At 40.3% G+C, this 22,990-nt stretch overlaps 1 protein-coding gene across 2 annotated transcripts in view; it reads left to right on the forward strand.

Moving 5' to 3' along the window:
• Positions 1 to 18,657, forward strand: part of LOC105481424 (glypican 4) — a 120,434-nt gene extending 101,777 nt beyond the window's left edge. For both annotated transcript variants that reach the window (XM_071089276.1, XM_011741019.2), the window contains exons 4-9: positions 8,236 to 8,401; positions 13,514 to 13,644; positions 13,754 to 13,900; positions 14,805 to 14,941; positions 16,299 to 16,474; positions 16,570 to 18,657. In XM_071089276.1, the coding sequence (XP_070945377.1) occupies positions 8,236 to 8,401; positions 13,514 to 13,644; positions 13,754 to 13,900; positions 14,805 to 14,941; positions 16,299 to 16,474; positions 16,570 to 16,772 (960 nt within the window). In that variant the 3' untranslated portion in view covers positions 16,773 to 18,657. The remainder of the gene's footprint in view (positions 1 to 8,235; positions 8,402 to 13,513; positions 13,645 to 13,753; positions 13,901 to 14,804; positions 14,942 to 16,298; positions 16,475 to 16,569) is intronic.
• The last annotated feature ends 4,333 nt before the right edge of the window (positions 18,658 to 22,990 follow it).

Raw genomic sequence — 22,990 nt, forward strand, 5'->3', positions numbered from 1 at the left:
TTCCTGGGCTCAAGTGATCCTCCCACCTTAGTCTCCCAAAGTGCTGGAATTACAGGCATAAGCCACTGCGCCCAGCCTGCAAAGAGGTCTTTAAAGTGAAATACGAAAAGCATCATGGTCTTGTTTGCATACTTAGACATGTTCCCATTTTCTCTTCATGAGTGGATGCCCAGTTTACTTTTGTAGCAAAAGGGTTGTAGTTAAAAGTTGAGCAATGATTTGGTTATCACTGAACCTTTGCAAGACCATTAGCACTAGCAAGCTTAAGTTACTTCAAGAGAAAGGCACTTCGTAGTTGAAGTACACTTGCCTTGCTTTTGTTTTTTCTGGGCTCAAATCTCCAGTGATTTCAGCTCACTCCATTGAGCTTTACAATTCAAACTTCCTAAAAGCCCCTTAAATTAGTAACAGATGGTTCAAGAATACCCTTGTACTACATATCTTTATATTACTTCATCTTTATTTGTCGTGGTTCATGATACATTTCTTATTCACCTGGTTGTATCAGCAGTTTTGCCTGGAAGGATGAAGTCTGTTTTGGTCTTTCAGAAATGGACAAGTGGTTACATGCACCATGAAAATTAATAGCTCCTATGCCAAAGAGAGTTGCATTCTCATGGTTTCATTTAACACTGACATAATGGGACTATGTCTACACCTCACCCCAAACTACAGAAGCTATAATTAGAAATCAGTGCCTCACCATTGGGATGTCTAAATGACTGTCCTGCCTTGAAAACAATTTTCATTGCTCCCTCTTTATTTCTATTTGCCTTTGTTTTGCATCTCCTCACATCCCAGGTTAGGGTGGGGGAAGTAAGCAGTTGTGCCTTCCCTGTGTTGCATTCTTCTGGACATCCTTCTCAGAATTAACTGTGGGAAACCAAGAAGCCTACAAGAGTACTAAACAAACTATTTTACCACTTCTCAAAATCATTATAAATATAAATTTTAAAAAATAGTCAATACAAAAAGCTCTTAAGCAAAGTGTAGACACATATTCAACTCTCAATATTCTTTTTCACTCACAATCTTAAGAATTGCAAAGAGGAAGATGGGACTCAAGCTATGGAAAAGGGTGAGGATGGTAGGTGTCAAATTGAATAAATTGAATTTACATACTCACAAAACAAAAATAGAGCCCTTTTCAAGGGGGTTGACTTGTAAGTGTTAGCTGAGTCTATTCATTTGAAACAAAGACAAGACACATTTCAAGTATTTATGAAGTTCCAGTTTTATCTACAACATCTCCAGAAATATTCCTGAATGAGTATTTTGTTATGCTTTTTAGATTTTATTATTAGAGGAATCATTAGGAATCATTAGGAAGTTTGAATTGTAATTGTAAATGTAAATCCTCCTTTCTTTGTGTATATGCATTGAATTCAAAACTGGTTAGGAAATTGTTGAAGAAACTCATCATATAACATGGCAAGTGTGGGTTCCCTATCACTCTTACCGTAATTTTGGGAATAGTTCTGTTATTCCTATTGGGTGCTTTTGTTACCAAGCAACAGATAAAGTCTAGACCTTGGCCGAGCACGGTGGCTCATGCCTGTAATCCCAGCACTTTGGGAGGCCAAAGCGGGCGGATCACGAGGTCAGGAGATCGAGACCATCCTCGCGAACACGGTGAAACCCCGTCTCTACTAAAAATACAAACAAAATTAGCCAGGCGTGGTGGCGGGCACCTGTAGTCCCAGCTTCTAGGGAGGCGGAGGCAAGAGAATGTCGTGAACCTGGGAGGCAGCGGAGCTTGCAGTGAGCGGAGATTGTGCCACTGCACTCCAGCCTGGGCGACAGAGCGAGACTCTGTCTCAAAAAAAAAAAAAAAAAAAAAAAAATGTAGACCTTTTCTGCTTGCTTGCTACTATTGGCTGTGCAAAAAACAAACCAAAAAATAGTACAATGAATGTATGTTAGGAGGTGAAATAAACTAAAAGGAAATGTATTTCTAGCTTCAGTACAGCGTGTTGACTATCATCACTGTGTAATGTGGCTTAAGGCTCGTTCTGAATTACTGAAATGAAATCCAGGCTGTGTGAAGAGTTCTGTTCCAGCATTTTTTTTCAGGCTGCTTGCAGTAGTTTTTAATGTGGTGTTTGGAAAATGCAGGTTATTGGGTAGAAAGTCTCAATGTATATGAAAAGAGTCTTTGCAGAAAAGGCTTTTTATAGCAGATCATTATGGCATGCAGATGTCATGATAAATGTATATATCCTGAGGAAGGCAGGAATGAGTATTTTTAAAAGAGTTTTAATAAGTTGAGAAGGAAATGAGGCGTCTTCCCCCCACATACACACTGACTTTTGTCATGAAACATAGATTGACTCTTAAAATCTTAAATTTTAAGATACCGCCTACAGTTACCTTATCATTAAGAAAGACCTTGGTCAGTCTTGAAGGATTTTATAGGCTTGAAAATTTGGTATCAATGTATTGTCATTATGGGTCAATAATTCAGATTGATTTTGATATATGAGTTAATATGGAAGTACTCAGTCCAGATGTTATTCCCTTTCTATCATACCACCCCACAAAAGTAAATGAATCAGACCTCATTCTTATGTAAATAATGTCAATCTTTTTATTTTTATGCAAAATATGTCCCATTTTATAGTAGGAATTGATCATCTCTGCTACATTAGCTATAGTTCTTTCAAAACGTTAAAACTTTGGTAAAACATGTAATTGATTTTTGGTTGGTTTTGTTCAAGTGAACTTTTTTCTCTCCACATCCGGCAGTGTTGTCTTGAGCCTTTGAATTATTTGTGAGCAGGGACTGATGAGTAATATATATATATTCATATCCTTTTTCTCACCCGTGGCACCTTGAATAGTTCTAAAGACATAGCACTGGCTCAGTAAGTCATTATTGTTTTACTAAACAATATGTCATCTCATCCAAGTATCTAGTGAGATATTGCTCCACGTAGAACGGTTGATCCTAAATTACCCTCCAACATAAAAATTGATTCATCTGGTCAATAAACATTGAAAACTGAAAATTGTCACTAGAAAACATCCAGCTCCGTAGTGGAGTGTACATTGTACATGGAGATACTGTACTAGGTCTAGGAGCTCTGGCAAAAGGATTAGGCTTATGTACTGCCATCAAGGTTCCTATAGTCTGTCACTCAAAAGAAGCCATTTAGGTACATATCATGGAAGTCAACTACACCTACTCTGCAACCAAATTGCCTAGATTCAATTCCTGGTTTGGCCATTGACTGGAAGACCTTGTGTAAGTCCCTTAATCTCTTTGGGGCTCCACTTCCTCATCTGTGAAATGAGATAATACTCACGTTGTATGATTATTTTGAGGCTTAAATGAGTTAATACATGTAGAGTACTTAGAACAAAACCTGGTACATACTAAATACTGTTTAAATGTATCATAGAAACCAATAAAATCCAGTAAAATCTATCAGTAGTAACTCTGCCATAGAACAGAAAAATTTTCTCTTGAATCTTGACCTCAAAACCCTCATGACCATGAAACCATAAAAGCTAAATAAGCATTTTCTTTAAGAGATCATCAAACCATTCTTTTTATTTGAAGGGGGAAGGGAGGAATGTACAGTTTTTCTTTTCCCATTTCTTCATATGATTTTAAGAAGTAACTATTAAATCACTAAGAGAGGTCTGAAAAATGTAACTTTAGTAAAAAGTAGTCATAACTCCTACCCCTGCTCTTAACCCAGCCCCAAGGATTCTGGAACTTACTAATATCTACGCTCAACCAACCCTTCTAAATAAAAGAAAAAACATACTAAATGTTAGTCAAGAGCTGTGCCCCAAGATAACAATCAAATTGAACAATTTAAGTGGCACGCCATGCCATGCCATGCCATGCCATGGAGAATAAATACACAACTGAAGATTAAAGGAAGACCTTTTTGTTAATCCCTGTGTGGTATGATCTACTGCTTGGTTTCGGGTCTTACGGAATAAATCTACTTCAGCAAATAAGTTTTTGAAGACTCAAAAGAAGTAATTGATTTTGAGGGTTACCAGGGAGTAGAATGTGAATGAACTTGAATTTCTATTCAAAATGAATAAAGCCCCAGAACAAAGTCTGACTTAGTCCACTGTTATATTTGCTTAAGGGTGAAAGGTTTGCCTCTAATAGTGTGGAGAGACCATTGAGAGCTAATGAAAGAGCCCCCAGCAGTGCCTGGTATATTACCATGTGACAGAAGTGCCACCACTGGATCCAGGAGATCTCTGACTTTCACCAGAAGCTCCACGAGAGAGCTTAAATTAAAGTTGCAGATTGAACATGCCAAATGTGAAAATTTAAGATCCGAAATGCTCTAAATCTGAAACTTTTTGAATACCAACCTGATGCTTAAAGAAATGCTCATTGGAGCATTTCAGATTTTGGGTGTTCGGTTTAGGGATGCTCAAACCATAAGTATAATGTGAATATTCAAAAAAAAAAAAAAACCCAAACACTTCTTGTCCCAAGCATTTTTGATAAGGGCTACTCAACATGTGCCATATACTGTGTAGCTTTTTCTTCCATGGTGGTGGCACACTTTTGGCTCTTACACCAACTTACATTGCTTCTTACTAAGATGCCCCTAAAGACTCCAAAAGAGAGGCAGCCATTTTGTTTACCCATTAGGGTAGTCCAAAGTCCTTGACACTCTGGGCTCACCATTCTGAGCCTGGGCGGGTCGACAAGGGTGGGGCCCCAAGGCCTGGGTAGTGCTAGCATTATTGCTGTTTTTTCTAGGGGGATGAGGCTTTGCAGGGGAGACCTGTTTCTTTAGGTCTTGTGACTGTTTTAAAACTCTTCCCTTTATATTAGGGCCTCATCCCACTAAAACAGATTTGCTTTCCAGATTCTGAATTCCCTTCATGTGAAATAGTGCATGGTGGTCTGACTAGTGGTTATGAGACAAAAGACAGAGTTTTTTCTAACTTTAATATTTTATGTGTCTTTTCTCTTTCCATTTTTCTTATAACTTCCTCATCTCTCTTTTCAGTTCTGGTATTATTTAGTGTTTCTGTAGGATGTTACAGCTGAGTTCCCTGTGACCATTTTTAGTAGTTATACAACAAATCATGTACAGAGCATGAGCCAGCACTTAGCCAAATAATGAAACGGAAGAACTCTGCCAAACTCAGCATCATAATTTCCCTTAATACAACTCTACTGTATCATTTAGTTTGGTCTCTTTTTAAAACTTGAGCCTCCATCAGTCTATTTTAGGGAAGGGTACTACAAGGTCTATTGCATAAATGATTTGACTTGCAATTGAACTAAGAATACAATGAACCATTTCTTAGAGTTATTTTTTAGAAGAATGAGAAAGGGCTTATTTGAAAAAAAAAAGTGTTTTCTGAATATAACTATCTTGGGTCTAAAATTTTTGCTCATTTCCTAAAGTCCTTTACCACTTTGGAACTGCTTTGTATTTTGTAGAACAGGTTTTGTATTCTAATATAGAAATTCTTAACTTGCCTTGCTACCTAAATTCAAATGCATTCCAGAATAATCGCTGGCACATAGTAGGTGTTCAGTAACTATTTGTTGACCCCATAGCTTTCTACATTTCTTCTTACTAGGGCATTGTCTCCTGTTAAGCATAATATTCAACAAATGTCACGTGCTATTCAGTGATTTTTCATTTCGTAGCCACTTGCATAACTTTTACCTCTTTAAAATCTAGCCATTTTGCAGTCTCATCAATGTGGAACCCAACTAAAACTAAAGTAGAAAATAACCAGTGCCTAAGATTACAGTTTCCTGTCATCTGGCAGGGAAACATGATACATCTGGGAAATCTTTTCATCACAAATGCTTGATAAGGTACAGTACTGGAATCCAATGTTGTGAGGTGACTGTCAGCAAGTTGCTTAATCTCTTTGGCTTTGGCTTTGGTTTTCTTATTTATCAAATGTGAGAGCAACACTCAGTGATCCTATGGTCCCTTCCAACTCTAAGACTTCTGTGAGCCTATGCTTCTCAAGCCACCTCTCCCCTCCAGTCCTGTTTGCTCCTTTATAAAAGGAGAGGGAGACATGTAGGGAAGTCTTAACAATCTGTGACTTTAAAGGAATGAACTTTTAGCTGTCCAGCAAATCTGGCTATCCAGAAAAGGCCATTCCTCCAGGGTATATTGGTTAGCCAAAATTTTACTGTACATTAATACATAGTTAGGACTAATTTAGTGCCTAGGAAAACATTTGGGAATGGTTAAAACTGTGGAAAAATCTTAATTCTTGGTAGGGAATGTTGACTTTAGTGTATACAATTACCATTTTATTGTTAACACGTATTCCCCCCTTTTAGGCTAGATCCTTGTTTAGGATGAGGGGAATGGATGTGCGCACGCATCACGTAGGAGCCTGATTGTTTATTTTTTCTCCTGACACTACTAATCCCCTGTTCCTGTTCCTAAGGGTACTGCTGATAAGTGATATCCAAAGTAACACTCCAGAGCAGGTGAAGTGCATTGCCGGGCTGCCCTGCATCCCAGCATCTGTTCCCTGTTGTGGTATCTGCCTCCAAAAGTCTATGTTTGCAGAACTGGTGGGTACTTATACAGAAGAATGCACTAATCCTCTGATATTGACTCCAAAAGAGGAGGGTGGGGCAGAAAGAATGAGGAGACAGGAACTTTTAATTAGCTGCTAGAATGCTATGCCTAGCCCCAATCCTTTCTAAGCATTGAAGAAAACAAGTGACTGGATGGAATCAGCTCTTCTATACCCCAAATAATTTCACCTTATAAAACTAGATGAAATGAAGTCCCATTTCTCTGGAAAGGACGGCCAGCCCAATCTGACTTGAGTAATGTTTCCGTCATTCTTCCTTTCCTTCCTCACGAACTTCCAGTCGTAGCCCCATGTGTACTGCCATATGGTGTCCCAATTTGTTTCCTCCCTCCCTCCCTTCATCCCCTCCCTCCCTCCCTCCCTCCCTCCCTCCCTCCCTCCCTTCCTTCCTTCCTTCCTTCCTTCCTTCCTTCCTTCCTTCCTTCCTTCCTTCCTTCCTTCCTTCCTTCCTTCCTTCGTCTCACTCTGTCACACAGTCTGGAGTGCAGTGGTAAGATCTCGGCTCACTGCAACCTCCATCTCCCAGCTTCAAGCAATTCTCCTGCCTCAGCCTTCTGAGTAGCTGGGACTACAGGCACACGCCACCATGCCCGGCTAATTTTTGTATTTTTAGTAGAGATGGGGGTTTCACCATACTGGCCAGGCTGGTCTCGAACTCCTGACCTCGCGATCTGCCAGCCTTGGCCTCCCAAAGTGCTGGGATTACAAGCGTGAGCCACCACACGCGACAGCTGGTGTCCCAGTTTCTGCTTGATGTTTAAGCCCCTCTAAATTCTGGCCACACACATACTCCTGTGCACCTGACCTTATTTCCCACAATTTCCCAACCCCATTCTGAGATGCAGTGATATGTCCTGTACTCTCCTACAGGTTTTGTTCATTTCATTGAACTTACTTAGGATGCTCTCCCTTTGTTTGACTACTTAAGTCCAGCCCTTGTCTTGAAAATTTAACCAAAGCCCCACCTCTTTCATCAAGTGTTCCATGAACACTCTGTGCTTTAGTACTCCCAAGCCTTGGAAAGCCTTCACATACCCCCCAAGTTTAAGATTACTCATATTCTGCCCGGTAGAATGTGTTAACTTTGCCTTCTGCACAGCTCTTGGCACAGAACAGAAGACACCGTAGATATCCTTCTAAACCTTGATTTGGGGTTAGGGTTCAAAGGACAGCCTTGTAGTCAATGTGATTCAGAAGAAGATGTGCTTCTGTTCCAGTCTGGCAAAGACAAACACTGATGGTTGAGGCTATTAGCAGGGCGTGCATGGTGGGCACATGAAGGTAGTCTCCTCGAATGCATTTCATGGCTCACACTGGATAGTTATTTGTAAAAGGATTTTGAGATATTTGAGCAATTTATGTGTGTGAGAGAGAGACTCCAGGAGGGAAGGGGGTGTGGGGGAGGAATGGGTGTTTACAGGGTAGGAGTTGGTGTGCCTTGTTTGTTTTGGGTCATGTGATGTTCATCTCCCTCCTCTGCCCTGTCCAAGCACGTATCTTTTATCTAATCTACGTCTTCAGGAGGCAGTCCAGGCTTACTAATTGTGATCAATTACAACTTATTCTTAAGTTAATGGCCAAGTCTTCAGTGTCAGTGTGATAGAAGCAATTTCTGTCTCTATTTTAGCCCCACCACTACTGTCTTTTTTTCTTTTCACATATTAGGTAAACCCCACAGCCCAGTGTACCCATGCCCTGTTGAAGATGATCTACTGCTCCCACTGCCGGGGTCTCGTGACAGTGAAGCCATGTTACAACTACTGCTCAAACATCATGAGAGGCTGTTTGGCCAACCAAGGGGATCTCGATTTTGAATGGAACAATTTCATAGGTGAGCAAGTGATTAACATATTTGCGTTGCTAGAGATAGCTTAGCTTCCAGTCACAAGGAATGTTGTAATTGGCAGCTAGGAAATTTGTTTGTTTTAGTGTTAGTTATTTAGTGTTTGTCAGAATCCTGACTATGTAGATCATACTCAACTACTTTGAGTATAGTAAAAACATTACTACAAGTGAATATTCCCTTGAACTAGTGGTGGCATTTCTGAAGGTAATAGGTACAGTGACTGCCAGGTTTTAATAACGAGAAAATGCTTTTTTCTCAGAGACAGAGTCTCTTTCTGTCACCTAGGCTGGAGTATAGCAGCACAGTCATAGCTGTGTGTAACCTGAAACTCCTGGGTTCAAGCGATCCTCCCACCCGCAGCCCCCCAAAAGCCCTGGGATTATAGGCATGAGCCACTCCCTGAGAAAGTGCCTTTTTGATATTTTCCCCCTAAAAGTCAGTTGTGTTTATGATTATAGGCTTGTATCCAAGTAAATGCTGGAGTACAGTCCTCATGGAGTTGTAAAAGTGGCTTTTAAAATGTTATATCTGTTACACTGCAACCAAATCTTCTGCAAACAGGCCAGATATGTATTTGTTATTTGGATCAGGTGAAATCTGATTGAGAAATTTAGGGATTCTGTTTCTGTACACGATTCAGCAATAGTAGTCTGCTCTGGTGAGAGTGGAAGGACTTTAGCCCTGAGAATGTAAGGGATACGTATTCCTGCATATATCTTCCACCTAGAAAACCATTCTCAGAGCCCAGACAGCAGTGTAAATGAAGTGGCCAATTGCTGAGAGGGTTAGTTATGATTTTGGGGAAAGGACAAATTAAGGAGAATTTAAATGTCCAGTTGTCAATTACCTTGATGCCTGAAACAACAGTGACCAGTGTTGAAGTTCATTATGCTGAGTATTAGTAGGACCGCACACACATACTAACAGCTCACAAAAGGAAACTCACATTTTTCCCCACCCCAGTCACCTTTGCATAATTGCCAAATTTGAGTGTCTTTATAAGCACCTGTTTTTCACTTATTTGTCCAAATCATGGGAACATGCATGCAGTTTGCTAGCTTGTTTTTCTGGGGGGAAGTGAGGGGTGTTAAGGTTGGGGAATGCTTTTTAGTCTGTGTGAGAGCTAATTACCATATTAACTCCGTTTGAAAGTGCATCAATAAATTGGCTCCAACAGATTCTTAAGAACACTGACACAGGGGAAAAAAAAAGATGTGAATATTAAGCACTTCAGCACAATTGTAGCCTAAATAGCTCAAAGCTAGAAGACCTGAAAAAATCTTCTACACACAGAAAAGCAGAATCTCATGAAAGGGAAGGCATAAGACCAGCAAAGACACACAGGCCAAATGGCACATCATGCCCAGAATGAAGCCATGGGAGAAATTGTTGATTCAAAGTATTTCTCATGAAAGTAAAAACCCATAGCATTTCCAGATCTAAAGTCGCTATTTTTGTTTTTTTCTCTCTCTCTTTTATCCCATTCTCATCCCCACATCCAAATGTCAAGTTTGCAGTTCTCTTTTGCTAAATTGAATTTTTAAAGAAAGTTCGTGATCCTCTTCAATTTCCCCTATAATTCACTGTTTCTCCAGGCAAGGTAGTAGAATTTGCCATATGGTACAAAAAAATGTATGGTGACAGTGATCAAATTTTGCTGACTTTTCTACACACACATTGGGAATGGAACGCAGAAGGGCATGGCCCTGCCACTATTTTGATACTCTAACATGTCTAGCAGCAGCTATAACTAAACTCATATCCTTATATTAAAATACAAATGCTCCTACGTATTTTTCCTAGAGTTTACAGGTCCATATCAAATCAAAACCACACTCTGGCTTTCTTAATTGATGTTTTAAATCAGTTACTCTGAAACAAAGAGGACTTAAGTTGCTGCTGTTCTTGTTGTGCATTTTTAAAATTACATTTGTTGTCTTTGAAGAAACAAAATTAAACCCAAGTAGAAGTTGATAGGATTTCTGAATCGATTTTTCCCTAGTTATTTTAAGTGATAACTTTTTGGAGGGATGAGGTATATAGTTGTATCTAAACTTTGTTTTTAATGGGTATACTATTCTTTATTTCTAATAAGCAGATATAAAAGACCAGGAGTAATAGACATTGTTAATCTCCAGTGCTTTTTCATGAATTTTTCACAAGGGTTTAATTAATCTGCTTTGTGGTTGTAGAATTCAGTCCCAATTTACATGCCTCTGCTGTAAATTCTTTTTTTATTTCTTGTCTCTCTCCTTTTTTTTCTCTTTGCAAGGAATTTTTCTTTCCCCTTTAAATGACTGCAGCTAATGAATGGTCAAGGGCTTTTTCCCCCTTCTTTAAATCAGATCTTGGGGTTAAGTCGGGAAACTGCCTTTTGTTCTTCCAGTCAGGTCGTGAGGCTGAAGATGTGGGTTTCTGATTATTGGCAGCACAATGCAAAAGGAATCGCTTTCCCTAGTGAGAAGGGGATGCTTTGTTGCTGAGGGTGTGGGGGTAGACTCAGTGCCAGTGTCTTGAGCACTGAAATCATGCAGTTGGACTAGACCCTTTAAGAGACTAAGGATGAACCGGTTTTCCAAATCTGTCTTCTTGTTGCCATGCTCTTCCTCTCCTCTCTTAACTGCATCTGCAACTAGCCATGAATTGAGACCCTTTAGTAAATGTTGAAGTCTTGTCAACCTTTTATCAGGATGGATCCAAATAGTTAAAACACCTTGGAATTTGGTTTTATAAGAGGCTGGTTTATATGAAACCTTCACTTGGAAAAACAAACCAAATATCTGCCTTGCCCCTACCAACAAAAGTCAGTTTCTGGAGAATCATAAATTATGCTAAAGTCCACCTTGTTCTCCATCACATACTGTAGCTGTGTTAACACTCATTTGACTCAGGGCCAACCCCATTAATGTCGCATGTTGCTGCCAGTGGGAATTTAGTATGGGGATTGCTGGCGGGGGCACCAGCCAGGTCCTGGCAGGAGCCAGTCGGATATCCCACAAACAAGGGCCCCGTGGCTCGTATCAGCCAGAAGAAAACCCAAACTCCAAACCAGTCATCTTTGGCTTTCTCTTGAGGCTTCTTATCAGGGCTGGCTGCTGTTACAGAAGAGCCGATTGATAGCCAATCATGACTTCCTCCAGGGTTAGAGGCAGCTTTGGCTCCCGGGCTGCAGACTGCAGGCAGAGTGCACTTCAGTTGCATTCTTCAGCTGCGCAGCATGCAACGCCATGGCACCGGCCCCAACAAAGGCCCAGCTTCCCCCTCCATTCCCAGGCCCTTGTGTATAGCCGGCTTGCTCAGAGTTTACAAAGACGCCAAAGAGCCAGAAGAATTGGGGTTTATGTTTCCTTTCAGTCTTTCACAAACACATTAGTGATCTGGCCATTCCTCGCCGCTAGGGGAATAAGGAGATACAAAATGCACTGGGTGTTGTTGTTGTTGTTGTTGTTGATGTTGTTGTTTAAACGTATACATTTTAGATGTTTATTATCTGTCTATTCATTATCTTTTTATTGGGAGCAGGTGATTTCTTCTCAGCTTATGAAGGAATGTGCTTTCTGTACATGGCAGCCCTGATGATTTGACAATGATGAACACATTTAAGTTGTGCTCCACTTGTTTACAAAAGTCTCCTTTTGCTAGCACATCAAAAGCATTTTTTTCTCTCCTCTAGTACAATGGTATATTCATGCTTTCAGCCCTTACTTAGAGTTAGAAGCATCACTTGATTGGCGCTTACCACAATGCATTCTGAAACTTCATTTGTTATTACTGTTTTAAAAATTGCATTTCACGGAAATCTATTTGTGGTTTGTGACATCGGAATTGTAGTTTAGAGAAATGACCCCATGCATTCAAATGTTGTGTAGCATTTGTTCTAGGTTGAAGGTGAAAGGTTGATGACCAGATTTGGTTTCATTGATATGCTGATGCCTATGCTCCTTTCCACTAGAAAGCTTAGGTAGAAGCTCAGCTGGGGGCTGCAGTTGTCAGCGGTGTTCTTTGGGAAGGGCACAATCTTCCGGAAACTAGCCCTTCTTTCTAGTAACCATCCTTGCACTACCTGAAGGTGATAGATAATGTTGGTCTAACTCCTTTCTTGCCATACACTAAGCACTAGAGTGTAAAGCGGGGATAAACAAGTTTAAAAGTTCACTGTTTGTCATTAATGAAGCATCCTTTTTGTCATTTGGGGTTTTCATTTCCAAGTTCTTCTAATTTTGTAAAACAGGTAGCAGGCAAAAATACTAAGCCTCATACTCCTTAGAAACATGTATGGCAAGAAAACAAAGACAATGTATTTTATTGAAGCGATTCAGTGCTTACTGGAAAATGCTAGACTACTCCAGAGTCTAAAGCAGGATAATCGGTGAAGATATATACTGTGAGCCCACTAATTTTGTATACTGTGTCTTGTGTCATCTTTTCACTTTGGAAAAAAAAAGGAGGTACATGCTTTAAGATCAATTGAGGCCATTGTATTTGCAATGAGAAGTTTTTCTTAATACAAAAATTGGATTATTCAAAGTTTTATTATTTGAAAAGTCATTAGAATTCCTAGGAATCCTTTCATTTGTATTTTCCAACGGTGCACTCAAGGATCTGAGGGGTTTTGTTTTTAAAAATGAAAGAAAAGAATTAATATGCCAGCATCTTAACTGATTTATGTTTTTGACTCTTATAAATGGAATGTGAAACGAAAAGATCCTAGGGAAGTCTCTGGGAGAACTGGCATGTTATTTTGCCTCCAGCCTTAGGTTTGTCTTCTGGGAGCTAACTAAGCCTTACAGTGACAGTGGCTGACACACGAATAATCAGTATTGAGGAAAGTTCCTGATTTGATTTCCTTGCTGTAGAACTAAGCCTTCATCTGGCCATTTCACACTTCAGAGAGCTAGTGTTACGTAGTGACTAAATGCAGTTTGGTGTAAGGGAAATAGATATAAAAACATAAAAACAAGAATTCATTATGATCCATGTCTTACTTCCCCCGCCCCCATGCAGGAAACAGGAAAAAAAAATTAGATTGATTTACCCAAGGCCAAACTAATGATTGACTTTTTATGCTGTGTTGTTCTTCCCCAAACCTCATATTAGATGCTATGCTGATGGTGGCAGAAAGGCTAGAGGGTCCTTTCAACATTGAATCGGTCATGGATCCCATCGATGTGAAGATTTCTGATGCTATTATGAACATGCAGGATAATAGTGTTCAAGTGTCTCAGAAGGTAACAAAGGCAAGATGCTGGAAAGGGGAGCTGGGGAACCACCTCCCCCCTGCCCCGCCCCATGTTGGCATGTGACTTCCCTAACATGACTACACTTACTCCAATGCAGGTTTTCCAGGGATGTGGACCCCCCAAGCCCCTCCCAGCTGGACGAATTTCTCGTTCCATCTCTGAAAGTGCCTTCAGTGCTCGCTTCAGACCACATCACCCCGAGGAACGCCCAACCACAGCAGCTGGCACTAGTTTGGACCGACTGGTGAGCATTTTGGCAGGAAGGGCCGTGTTTAATGACAGTGAACTGAAAACTCTTGCTCAGAATGAATTTTTAGCTGGAAGGCTGACAAGTGTGGGTCTTTCGGGTGTCACTTTTCAAGCAAATAGGATGTGGATGTCAGTCAATCTGCCTGTCCCATTTTCTAGCTCAGAAAGTTCCTGGGTAGTCAAGGAGTTATGATGCAATAAGTCTTGTCTCAAAACTTCTCTTTAGATTCACCATGCATTTACTGAACATCTAGTATGTGTCCATCACTGTGCTAGGCACAGAGAAGCTCAGAGAAATAAGGCAAATCCTTGTTCTCAAAAGGTACCAACAATGAGGCAAAGAGGGAGAAGTAGATGTTCCAGGCTTATTAACATAAAATGATGTTTAGTAAACGCTGAGATGGGAGAAGAGTGAATAACTGTAGGCAAATTGCTTTATCCACAGTAATATGCAACAAAAATGTAAGAAAGTATTCCTACAGTAGTAGGAATACAGAAGAGGGAGTCTGCGGAGATAGGGATGGAGAGAAAGAGCAATAGCAGCTATGTTTCACAGAGTGCATAATATATGTGCTTGATCCTGACTCTAAAAGCCTTAGGAGAAGAGATTGCGTATTATCTTTGTGCCTACAGCATGGAACCTGGTAGGCCTCAGATGGTACTTACAATGAGGTGCACGAGGGATCTAGGCCACTCCTTTGGAACTTGCATTTCAACTATTCATTTGAGTGGTTTTGTACTTCTAAGATACAAATTGGAGTTGCATCTTCCTCTTCTAACTAAAGTTGAAAATGAATTGCATGTCACTCTGGAGATACTTTGGAAATGGCCAGAAGGCACATTTGTAGGTAGTTTTGTCTTGTCTTACAATGATCCTTTTTTTGTTGTTTCATGATTAGGTTACTGATGTCAAGGAGAAACTGAAACAGGCCAAGAAATTCTGGTCCTCCCTTCCGAGCAACGTTTGCAATGATGAGAGGATGGCTGCAGGAAACGGCAATGAGGATGACTGCTGGAATGGGAAAGGCAAAAGCAGGTTAGTGTCTGTTGAATGAATTTGAAGTCTGTCCCTTCCTAGATGCCTGGGTGACCTTCAGAGAGGGTTCTCGCAATTGTCAACTGAGGCATCAGGAAGCAATTCACAGTAGGTAGCAACAACATGGAAGGCTTCTAGGCATTGTTAGGAATAGGCTTTGCACTGGGAGTGTTGAGAAGGCACCCAGTTACTTACAAAGAGTGCTGAGTCAAAAGTTTGACAGTAGTTATAGTCTCGTATTAGGGCCGTTCCAATAGTGTCATTATTTTAAAAATATTTAATGCCCGTTGCTCTTTGCCCAATGGCCTAGCCTAATAAATAACCAGTTCTCAAAGGTTCTATTCTCTGACTTGATGCCCTGTGTCCCTCCCTTAGACACTCAATAAGTTAGAGAAGTACCCATACTTTTGTTTGTTTGTTTGTTTGAGATGGAGTCTCGCTCTTTTGCCCAGACTGGAGTGTAGTGGCACAATCTTGGCTCACTGCAACCTCCACCTCCCGGGTTCAAGCAGTTCTCCTGCCTCAGCCTCCTGAGTAGCTAGGACTACAGGTGCCTGCCACCATGCCCGGCTAATTTTTTTTTTTTTTTGTATTTTTAGTAGAGACGGGTTTTCACCATGTTAGCCAGGATGGTCTTGATCTTCTGACCTTGTGATTCGCCCTCCTCAGCCTCCCAAAGTGCTGGGATTACAGGTGTGAGCCACCACGCCCAGCCAGTACCCATACTTCTTTACTTCAACCCACCAACCTCCTCAAGAGGGATAGCTTCCTTCCTTCCTTCCTTCCATCCTTCCTTCCACAGATTATCACTGTCAACCTGCTAGAATGCAGTGGCAAAATCTCGGCTCTCTGCAACCTCACTGCAATCTCAGCTGCTGGAAAGCAGTGGTGCAATCTCAGCTCACTGCAACCTTTGCCTCCTGGGTTCAAGTTAATTTTCTGTGTCAGCCTCCTGAGTATCTGGGATTACAGGCACACACCACCACATGCAGCTCATTTTTATATTTTCAGTAGAGACAGGGTTTCGCTATGTTGGCAGGGTTGGTCTTGAATGCCCGACCTCAAGTGATCCACCCACCTCAGCCTCCAGAAGTGCTGGGATAGCTTTCAAGAAGGTTTCCATCAAATTGGAGAAATGAGGAATCCACAGGAACAAGAAAGATTAGAGTTCATTAGGAATTGAAGAACTTCCATCTAATTTTGCTTAGTGGAAGTACTATAATCTAGCAGAAATATTTGATAATCTCTTGTATAATCTTGATAATCTTCAAGCCTGTAATCCCAGCACTTTGGGAGGCAGACAGATAAAATCTTTTTGCTTTCCAAATCTTCTTACTGGGGTCATTTTACGTTCCAGGTACCTGTTTGCAGTGACAGGAAATGGATTAGCCAACCAGGGCAACAACCCAGAGGTCCAGGTTGACACCAGCAAACCAGACATACTGATCCTTCGTCAAATCATGGCTCTTCGAGTGATGACCAGCAAGATGAAGAATGCATACAATGGGAATGACGTGGACTTCTTTGATAACAGTAAGCATTTGTGGTTTGAAAGAACAAATTGCTCTTGTATGCCTTCTGATGAGAACAAGTGGAATGAAATTTCTATTCCATTTTTTTTAAACTAGGTGATGAAAGTAGTGGAGAAGGAAGTGGAAGTGGCTGTGAGTATCAGCAGTGCCCTTCAGAGTTTGACTATAATGCCACTGACCACGCTGGGAAGAGTGCCAATGAGAAAGCCGACAGTGCAGGTGTCCGTCCTGGGGCACAGGCCTACCTCCTCACTGCCTTCTGCATCTTGTTCCTGGTTATGCAGAGAGAGTGGAGATAATTCTCAAACTCTGAGAAAAAGTGTTCATCATCAAAAAGTTAAAAGGCACCAGTTATCACTTTTCTACCATCCTAGTGACTTTGCTTTTTAAATGAATGGACAACAATGTACAGTTTTTACTATGTGGCCACTGGTTTAAGAAATGCTGACTTTGTTTTTTCATTCAGTTTTGGGAGGAAAAGGGACTGTGCATTGAGTTGGTTCCTGCTCCCCCAAACCATGTTAAATGTGGCTAACAGTGTAGGTACAAGAACTATAGTTAGTTGTGCATTTGTGATTTTATCACTCTATTATTTGTTTGTATGTTTTTTTCTCATTTCGTTTGTGGGTTTTTTTTTCCAACTATGATCTCACCTTGTTTCTTACAAGCAAACCAGGGTTCCTTCTTGGCATGTAACATGTACGTATTTCTGAAATATTAAATAGCTGTACAGAAGCAGGTTTTATTTATCATGTTATTAAAAGAAAAAGCCCAACAAGCAGTAAAATTTCCATTTCTCCCTGTTATTTTAGTTGCCTTATCTGGAGAGACGTGGAGGTGATTTTCTTTTTTTTAATTATTATTAAGTTAGGACAGAATGTGAGGACACGAGCAGGCTTCTGAGCCACTTGTCAGATTGTATTCAAAGCATCAATCCAAGAAGGTTATACGTACTTCATTTATAGGTGGTAATTGGAAGAGACTGCAGACTACTGCTTTGAATGAGTTGAATTACATAAGCTAAGATCACTGTAGGTCCATTTCTTGAACCCACTTATATATAAACTGTAACCCATTTAGAAAAAGATTCTGGATATCCTCCCCCTTGAAGGATAGAAGGCGTTCAGGATGTCCCAGTTATCACATGTTCACACTTGGGTTTGGGGGTGTTTTTTAAAAACCAGGCAGGTTAGCTAGCCCACTGTGTGCTAGTTTTCATGTTCACACTGACCCTATTTGAATTAATATCCCAATGGCAGCAATAAGTGACCAACAATCTCACTTGATCCCCCTTGTTAGAGTGGTCCAGATTTCAAACCCAACTATGTACAGGGAGCTGTCTGGGAGCTAGCCAGAACTGGGGTACAGCCTGGGCTCAGGGAATAGCTGTCAACACTCGGGCAAAGTTTTTGTCTGTGCATGTGTATCTCCATTTGTTTTGGGATCCCAGTTTTTGTTTTAAGAGAGTATAAGGTGTTTCATTTGAGTCTTTTTCTTACCCGGCCCCCTCTTAACAGTAAAACAAAGGACTTGCCATGGTTCACAGCAATGTGCTGCGATCCAAGATATCAGCCAAGGAGCCCACTTAGGGGAGAACTAGGTGTCCAGATTTTTGTACGTGTTGTTTTTCTTCGGGGGTGGGGCGGGGTGGGAGTAGGTAGAGCTGAGAAGACTACATCTTAGCAGTGACCTTTAGCCATGTGGGTGAAGTGGCAAAGGCCATGGCCATATCTGTTGTCCCAGGCCAAAGACTAACAACTATCTTGGCCCCTTGGGAATCCCTTCCTTGTGTCCTTACCAAATGATAGCTCATAAAACTCTGATAATGTAACAAATCACTTTCAAAGGAGTTCCCAGAAGTCTTCAGAAAGACTAAAATTCTGTAAGTCTCTTCCTGCTTTAGACAGCCATTAAGATCCCAACTAATTTTACTGAACCTAAAACCCACAAAGAGGTTGTTTGTGTTATTGTTCAATCTTCAGTTGTAAGAGTAATTCTCTATTTTTATATTGAAACATAATTACTTGATAGCTCAGGGTCTACATTTCATTCAACTTTTTACACCAAATTCTGCAGAGTGGTCAAAATGGAATATTGGGGGCTGTTGTAAACAGAGGCTTAATTTTATTAGAAGTAGTCAGTTATTTATTAAAGCATGATGTTAATAAAATAGGCATATTCTGGCTGGTGTGTATAAGTGTTTTTTTTTTAAACAAATCACAGAAGACATAAAATTGAAAAGGCACTCCATTTATATATGAGGGAAAATAGATTGTAAATAGCTAAGGGGCCTTGTGAGAACTTGGAAAATGTGCTGATACTTAGTAACTACCTCAGTTGTGAGGAATTTCCTTTTTAGCTTAGACTGCTATTACTTTTACTTGGTAGAAATGAATCTGGTCTCCAAAATATGGCTCAGAGAGTTATCCCCATAGACCTTGTTAGATTGTTTTTAATTTAAAACCTTGAACTGTGCCCAGTTGTTTTCTTCCAGTCAAGTTCTCTAAACCAATAACGTTTTCTGAATTAAATATTCTTGAAGGTTCTTCTGGACTCTTACTGATTTGTTTTCTTTCTTTGCATTTTTTCCTGTTACTCTTTTATTATTTAAATTGTCTCTTGTTTTTGAACTTCAACTATGAAATAAACAAATCATAGATTTTTCCATTCAGGTCTGACTGGATAACTGTTGGCTTCTAACCAGCTGGCAAGCTCACCCCCACTCCCCAAAAAAGAAGAAAGGCAAGTTGAATATTTTAAAACCTTAAGAGTTTGGAGTATGAGGTAGAATAAAAGCCTTGTTAGGAGAAGACCTGACTTTTCCAAAGTTAACAGCATGTGAAGGGCTTGTGTTTTACAAAGTCATTCATAAATTATTTTTCTTTAAAACACGTCACCTACTCTGTACCTTAAAGAAACATTTTACAACTCTTAGGTTTATACTTTATTTCAAAAATCGTAACTAGCACCTGTTATTTTTATTAAAAGACACTGTGAAGAATTTACATAAATTTCTAAAGTTTAGTTACTGAGTGTTCAAAACCTAACAGTTCACATGAAGTGAAAATTGTCATTTGTGATTACAGAATCAAAATAAAAATAGGTGCGAATGGTGCTACACAAATTTCTGCTTCCCCTTTGTTAGCAGAATATGTCTATTTACATAGCTAAAGGATAGTAAGTTATTAGGTTACTGCAAAAGTAATTGCAGTTTTTGCCATTACTTTCAATGGCAAAATACAGTTATCTACTAGAGGAGGGTGTGTGTGTGTGTGTGTGTGTGTGTGTGTGTGTGTGTGTGTGTGTGTGTGTGCGTGCACGCATGCGCACGCACGCACATGTAATGTCACTGCTAAGCCAAATGTAACTTTCTACCTTTTTTGAAACAATGACAAAGTACTCACAAAATTCTTCTGACTTTGAACTTCATGGGGAAAAATATAACTGCATGCCATGATACACTTCACAAACTCAGTTTCTACTTTTTAACTTCTAAAATTCTTCTAAAATTCCTTTTTATGTATGTGAAAAATACCTGAGAGATGACATTTGGTAACAGGAATTCTATTCCATCAATGAGCCAAATGCCAAATAATATTTACTGTGTACGTAGTTTTAAATTAGGTAATATATTGGCAGGGTTTAAAAAACAGAACATATATCAAGAGACTGAGTGAATTTTCCTCCCATTCCTGCTTCCATCTGCCAAGTTGTCCCCACACCCTAAGTAAGCTCTTACTAGTTACTTATGTATGTCTTCTTCCAAAGTTTATTTATGCATATACAAGCAAATATGAATAGAAATTTACTCCTTTTTGTCATATAAAAGGTAGAGTTTTTTTGTTTTTTTGTGGTTTTTGTTTTTTGTTTTTTGTTTTTTTTTTTTGAGATGGAGACTCCCTGTGTCCCCGAGGCTGGAGTACAGTGGCGCAATCTCAGCTCACTGCAACCTCCACCTTCCGGCTCAAGCAATCCTCCCATCTCAGCCTCATGAATAGCTGGGATTACAGGTGTGTGCCACCACATCCAGCTAATTTTGTATTTTTAGTAGAGACAGGATTTCACCATGTTGGCCAGGCTGGTCTCAAACTCCTGGGCTCAAGTGATACTCCCACCTCGGTCTCCCAAAATGCTGGAATTGCAGGCATGAGCCACTGCATCCATCAAAAAGGTAGTATTTTATGCTTATAATGTCCTATTTCTTTAGGTTAATGTTTTGAATATTGAGAATAGGAGACTCTGAGGATACAGCTCTGTAATTAAGTTTAGGATTCCTATTCTAAAGGCATGGCTTCTCAGTAGTAGCACATTTTGTGTTTTACTGCATTTTGGCCCAGATTAATTTAAGTAGTTTTACAAGAAACAAGCATTGAATAGAGTGAGGAATAGTTTGGCATTATAGTACTATAACCCCAGAGTGTACAATTTGAATGCTCTCTGTTTTTGTTAAGGTTTACTTTTGGTAGTTTGTTTTCATATCATTGCCAGTGCAGAAGACATTAGCCAAAATAGTTTGGAAGATCCTCTCAGAATACAGCATGTTAGTACCACAGTTCATGCTTCGAAATGCTTCACAGGACCTGCTGTGACCTGGAATTTACTCATATTCTATTAGAATAAAGTATTCTCTTTTTTTGAGACAGGGTATTACTCTGTCACCCAGGCTGGAGTGCAGTGGCACCATCAGAGCTCACTGCAACCTTGGACTTCTGTACTTGAGTGATCCTCCCACCTCAGGCTCCTAAGTACCTGGGACTACAGGCATATGCCACCATACCCAGCTTTTTTTTTTTTTTTTTTTTTTTTTGTAAAGACAGGGTATCGCCATGTTGCTCAAGCTGGCCTTCAATTTCTGGCTTCAAGCAGTTCTCCTGCCTTGGCCTCCCATGGTGCTGGGATTACAGGCATGAGCCACCACACTGGCCTAAAAGTACTTTTAATGCTTTCAAAAGCCCAGATGCCTTGCTGCAGCATCAGCCACCACACAGAATGGAGATGAGGGTACTAGGAAAATGTGTAACTAGACCCTAGGTTACTGCGTCCAATGGTTCAGTCATTAGAATATGCAAATAAATTTTTCCAACTTCAGTTTTCTTGTAAAGTTGAATTTTTATGAATCAGTGTTTGAGAGACTTCTGAGTTCAGTAAAATCTAAAGAAATCAATTCCTCAGCATGAGCGTCCACATGTGCAATTAAATGTATATTCTACTCTACTTTTGACATTTCTTAAATGTTAGGAATTCTGGAAAAAAAGCACAGGGTTGTTGGAAAGACAAAGATCTTCACGCATCAATCCTACTAGGTAAAAGCTGATGAAAGATAATGAGTGTGTTTAAAGAGTAAAGATAAAGGTATATGTGTGATGACCCCAGGAGGCTTTTATGATCCTGTTCTCTGGTCTTTGAGGAAGCCTTTGGCAGCAACTTTGTTGCCACTCCATGTTATTCTTAATTCCTGTGTTTCTTGCATAGTAGGATTAGAAGACGTGTGTGTGTGTGTGTGTGTGTGTGTGTGTGTGTGTGTGTGTGTGTGTACACAGACCTACCCACAGAGAGATTTATTGAGTGATTGTGTATTTTCAAACACTAAATACCAGGTAGATCTTACCCTGTCACTTATGGGCTGCCTTCCCATGGCTGTCAGTGGGTGTGCTTGGGGAATGTAGACTCATTTTAATAACAGCCTAAGGGAAACATAATTAAGAAGGTAAGTCTCCTGCCAAGAAAAAGAAAATACACATATATAAAATGCATACCAGAGACCAAATAGAATTTCTTAGATTTACCACTGCCTGTGTGTGCTTTTCTGCATCACCACAGATAACCTAAAGCTGACTGTAACCTGCTGTTCATAGTGACTCACTGCACAGAGCATTTTGGTGCCAGGTTGGCCAAAAAGAAAGAATCACAGCCAGTGGGTGGTTTTCTGAACACACCCATTAGGATCTCTTGGTCCTTTTTCAGTGCATTTGTCTTTAAAGGTCTTTACTGTCCCCACCGGCACCTTTCTTTTAAAATGTAATGACAAACGGTTTTTACTCTGCTGTTTCAGTTCAGAACACTTTGCAACAGGATCTGGTAGCGGTAATGAACATTTAGACATTTATTATTTAAAAAGAAACTAGTTATTTGCTGTTTATTTACTTGTAACTTCCTGACTGAGAAGTGAGGCATGGGCTGGGCCTGGTGGCTCACACGTGTAATACCAACATTTTGGGAGGCTGAGGCAGGCAGATTACTTGAGGTCAGGAGTTCAAGACCAGCCTGGCCAACATGGTGAAACCTGTCTCTACTAAAAATACAAAAATTAGCGGGGTGTGGTGGTGGGCAACTATAATCCCAGCTACTCGGGAGGCTGAAGCATGATAATCGCTTGAACCCGGGAGTTGGAGGTTGCTGTGAGCTAAGATCGCACCACTGCACTCCACCCTGGGCAACAGAGCAAGATTCCATCTCAAAAACTTTGAAAAAAAAAAAATGAGGCAGGAAGAACCTGTGTGCCCGGCACTAAGGCTGG

The sequence above is a fragment of the Macaca nemestrina genome, chromosome X, assembly GCF_043159975.1.
Source record: "Macaca nemestrina isolate mMacNem1 chromosome X, mMacNem.hap1, whole genome shotgun sequence".
Taxonomy (NCBI): domain Eukaryota; kingdom Metazoa; phylum Chordata; class Mammalia; order Primates; family Cercopithecidae; genus Macaca; species Macaca nemestrina.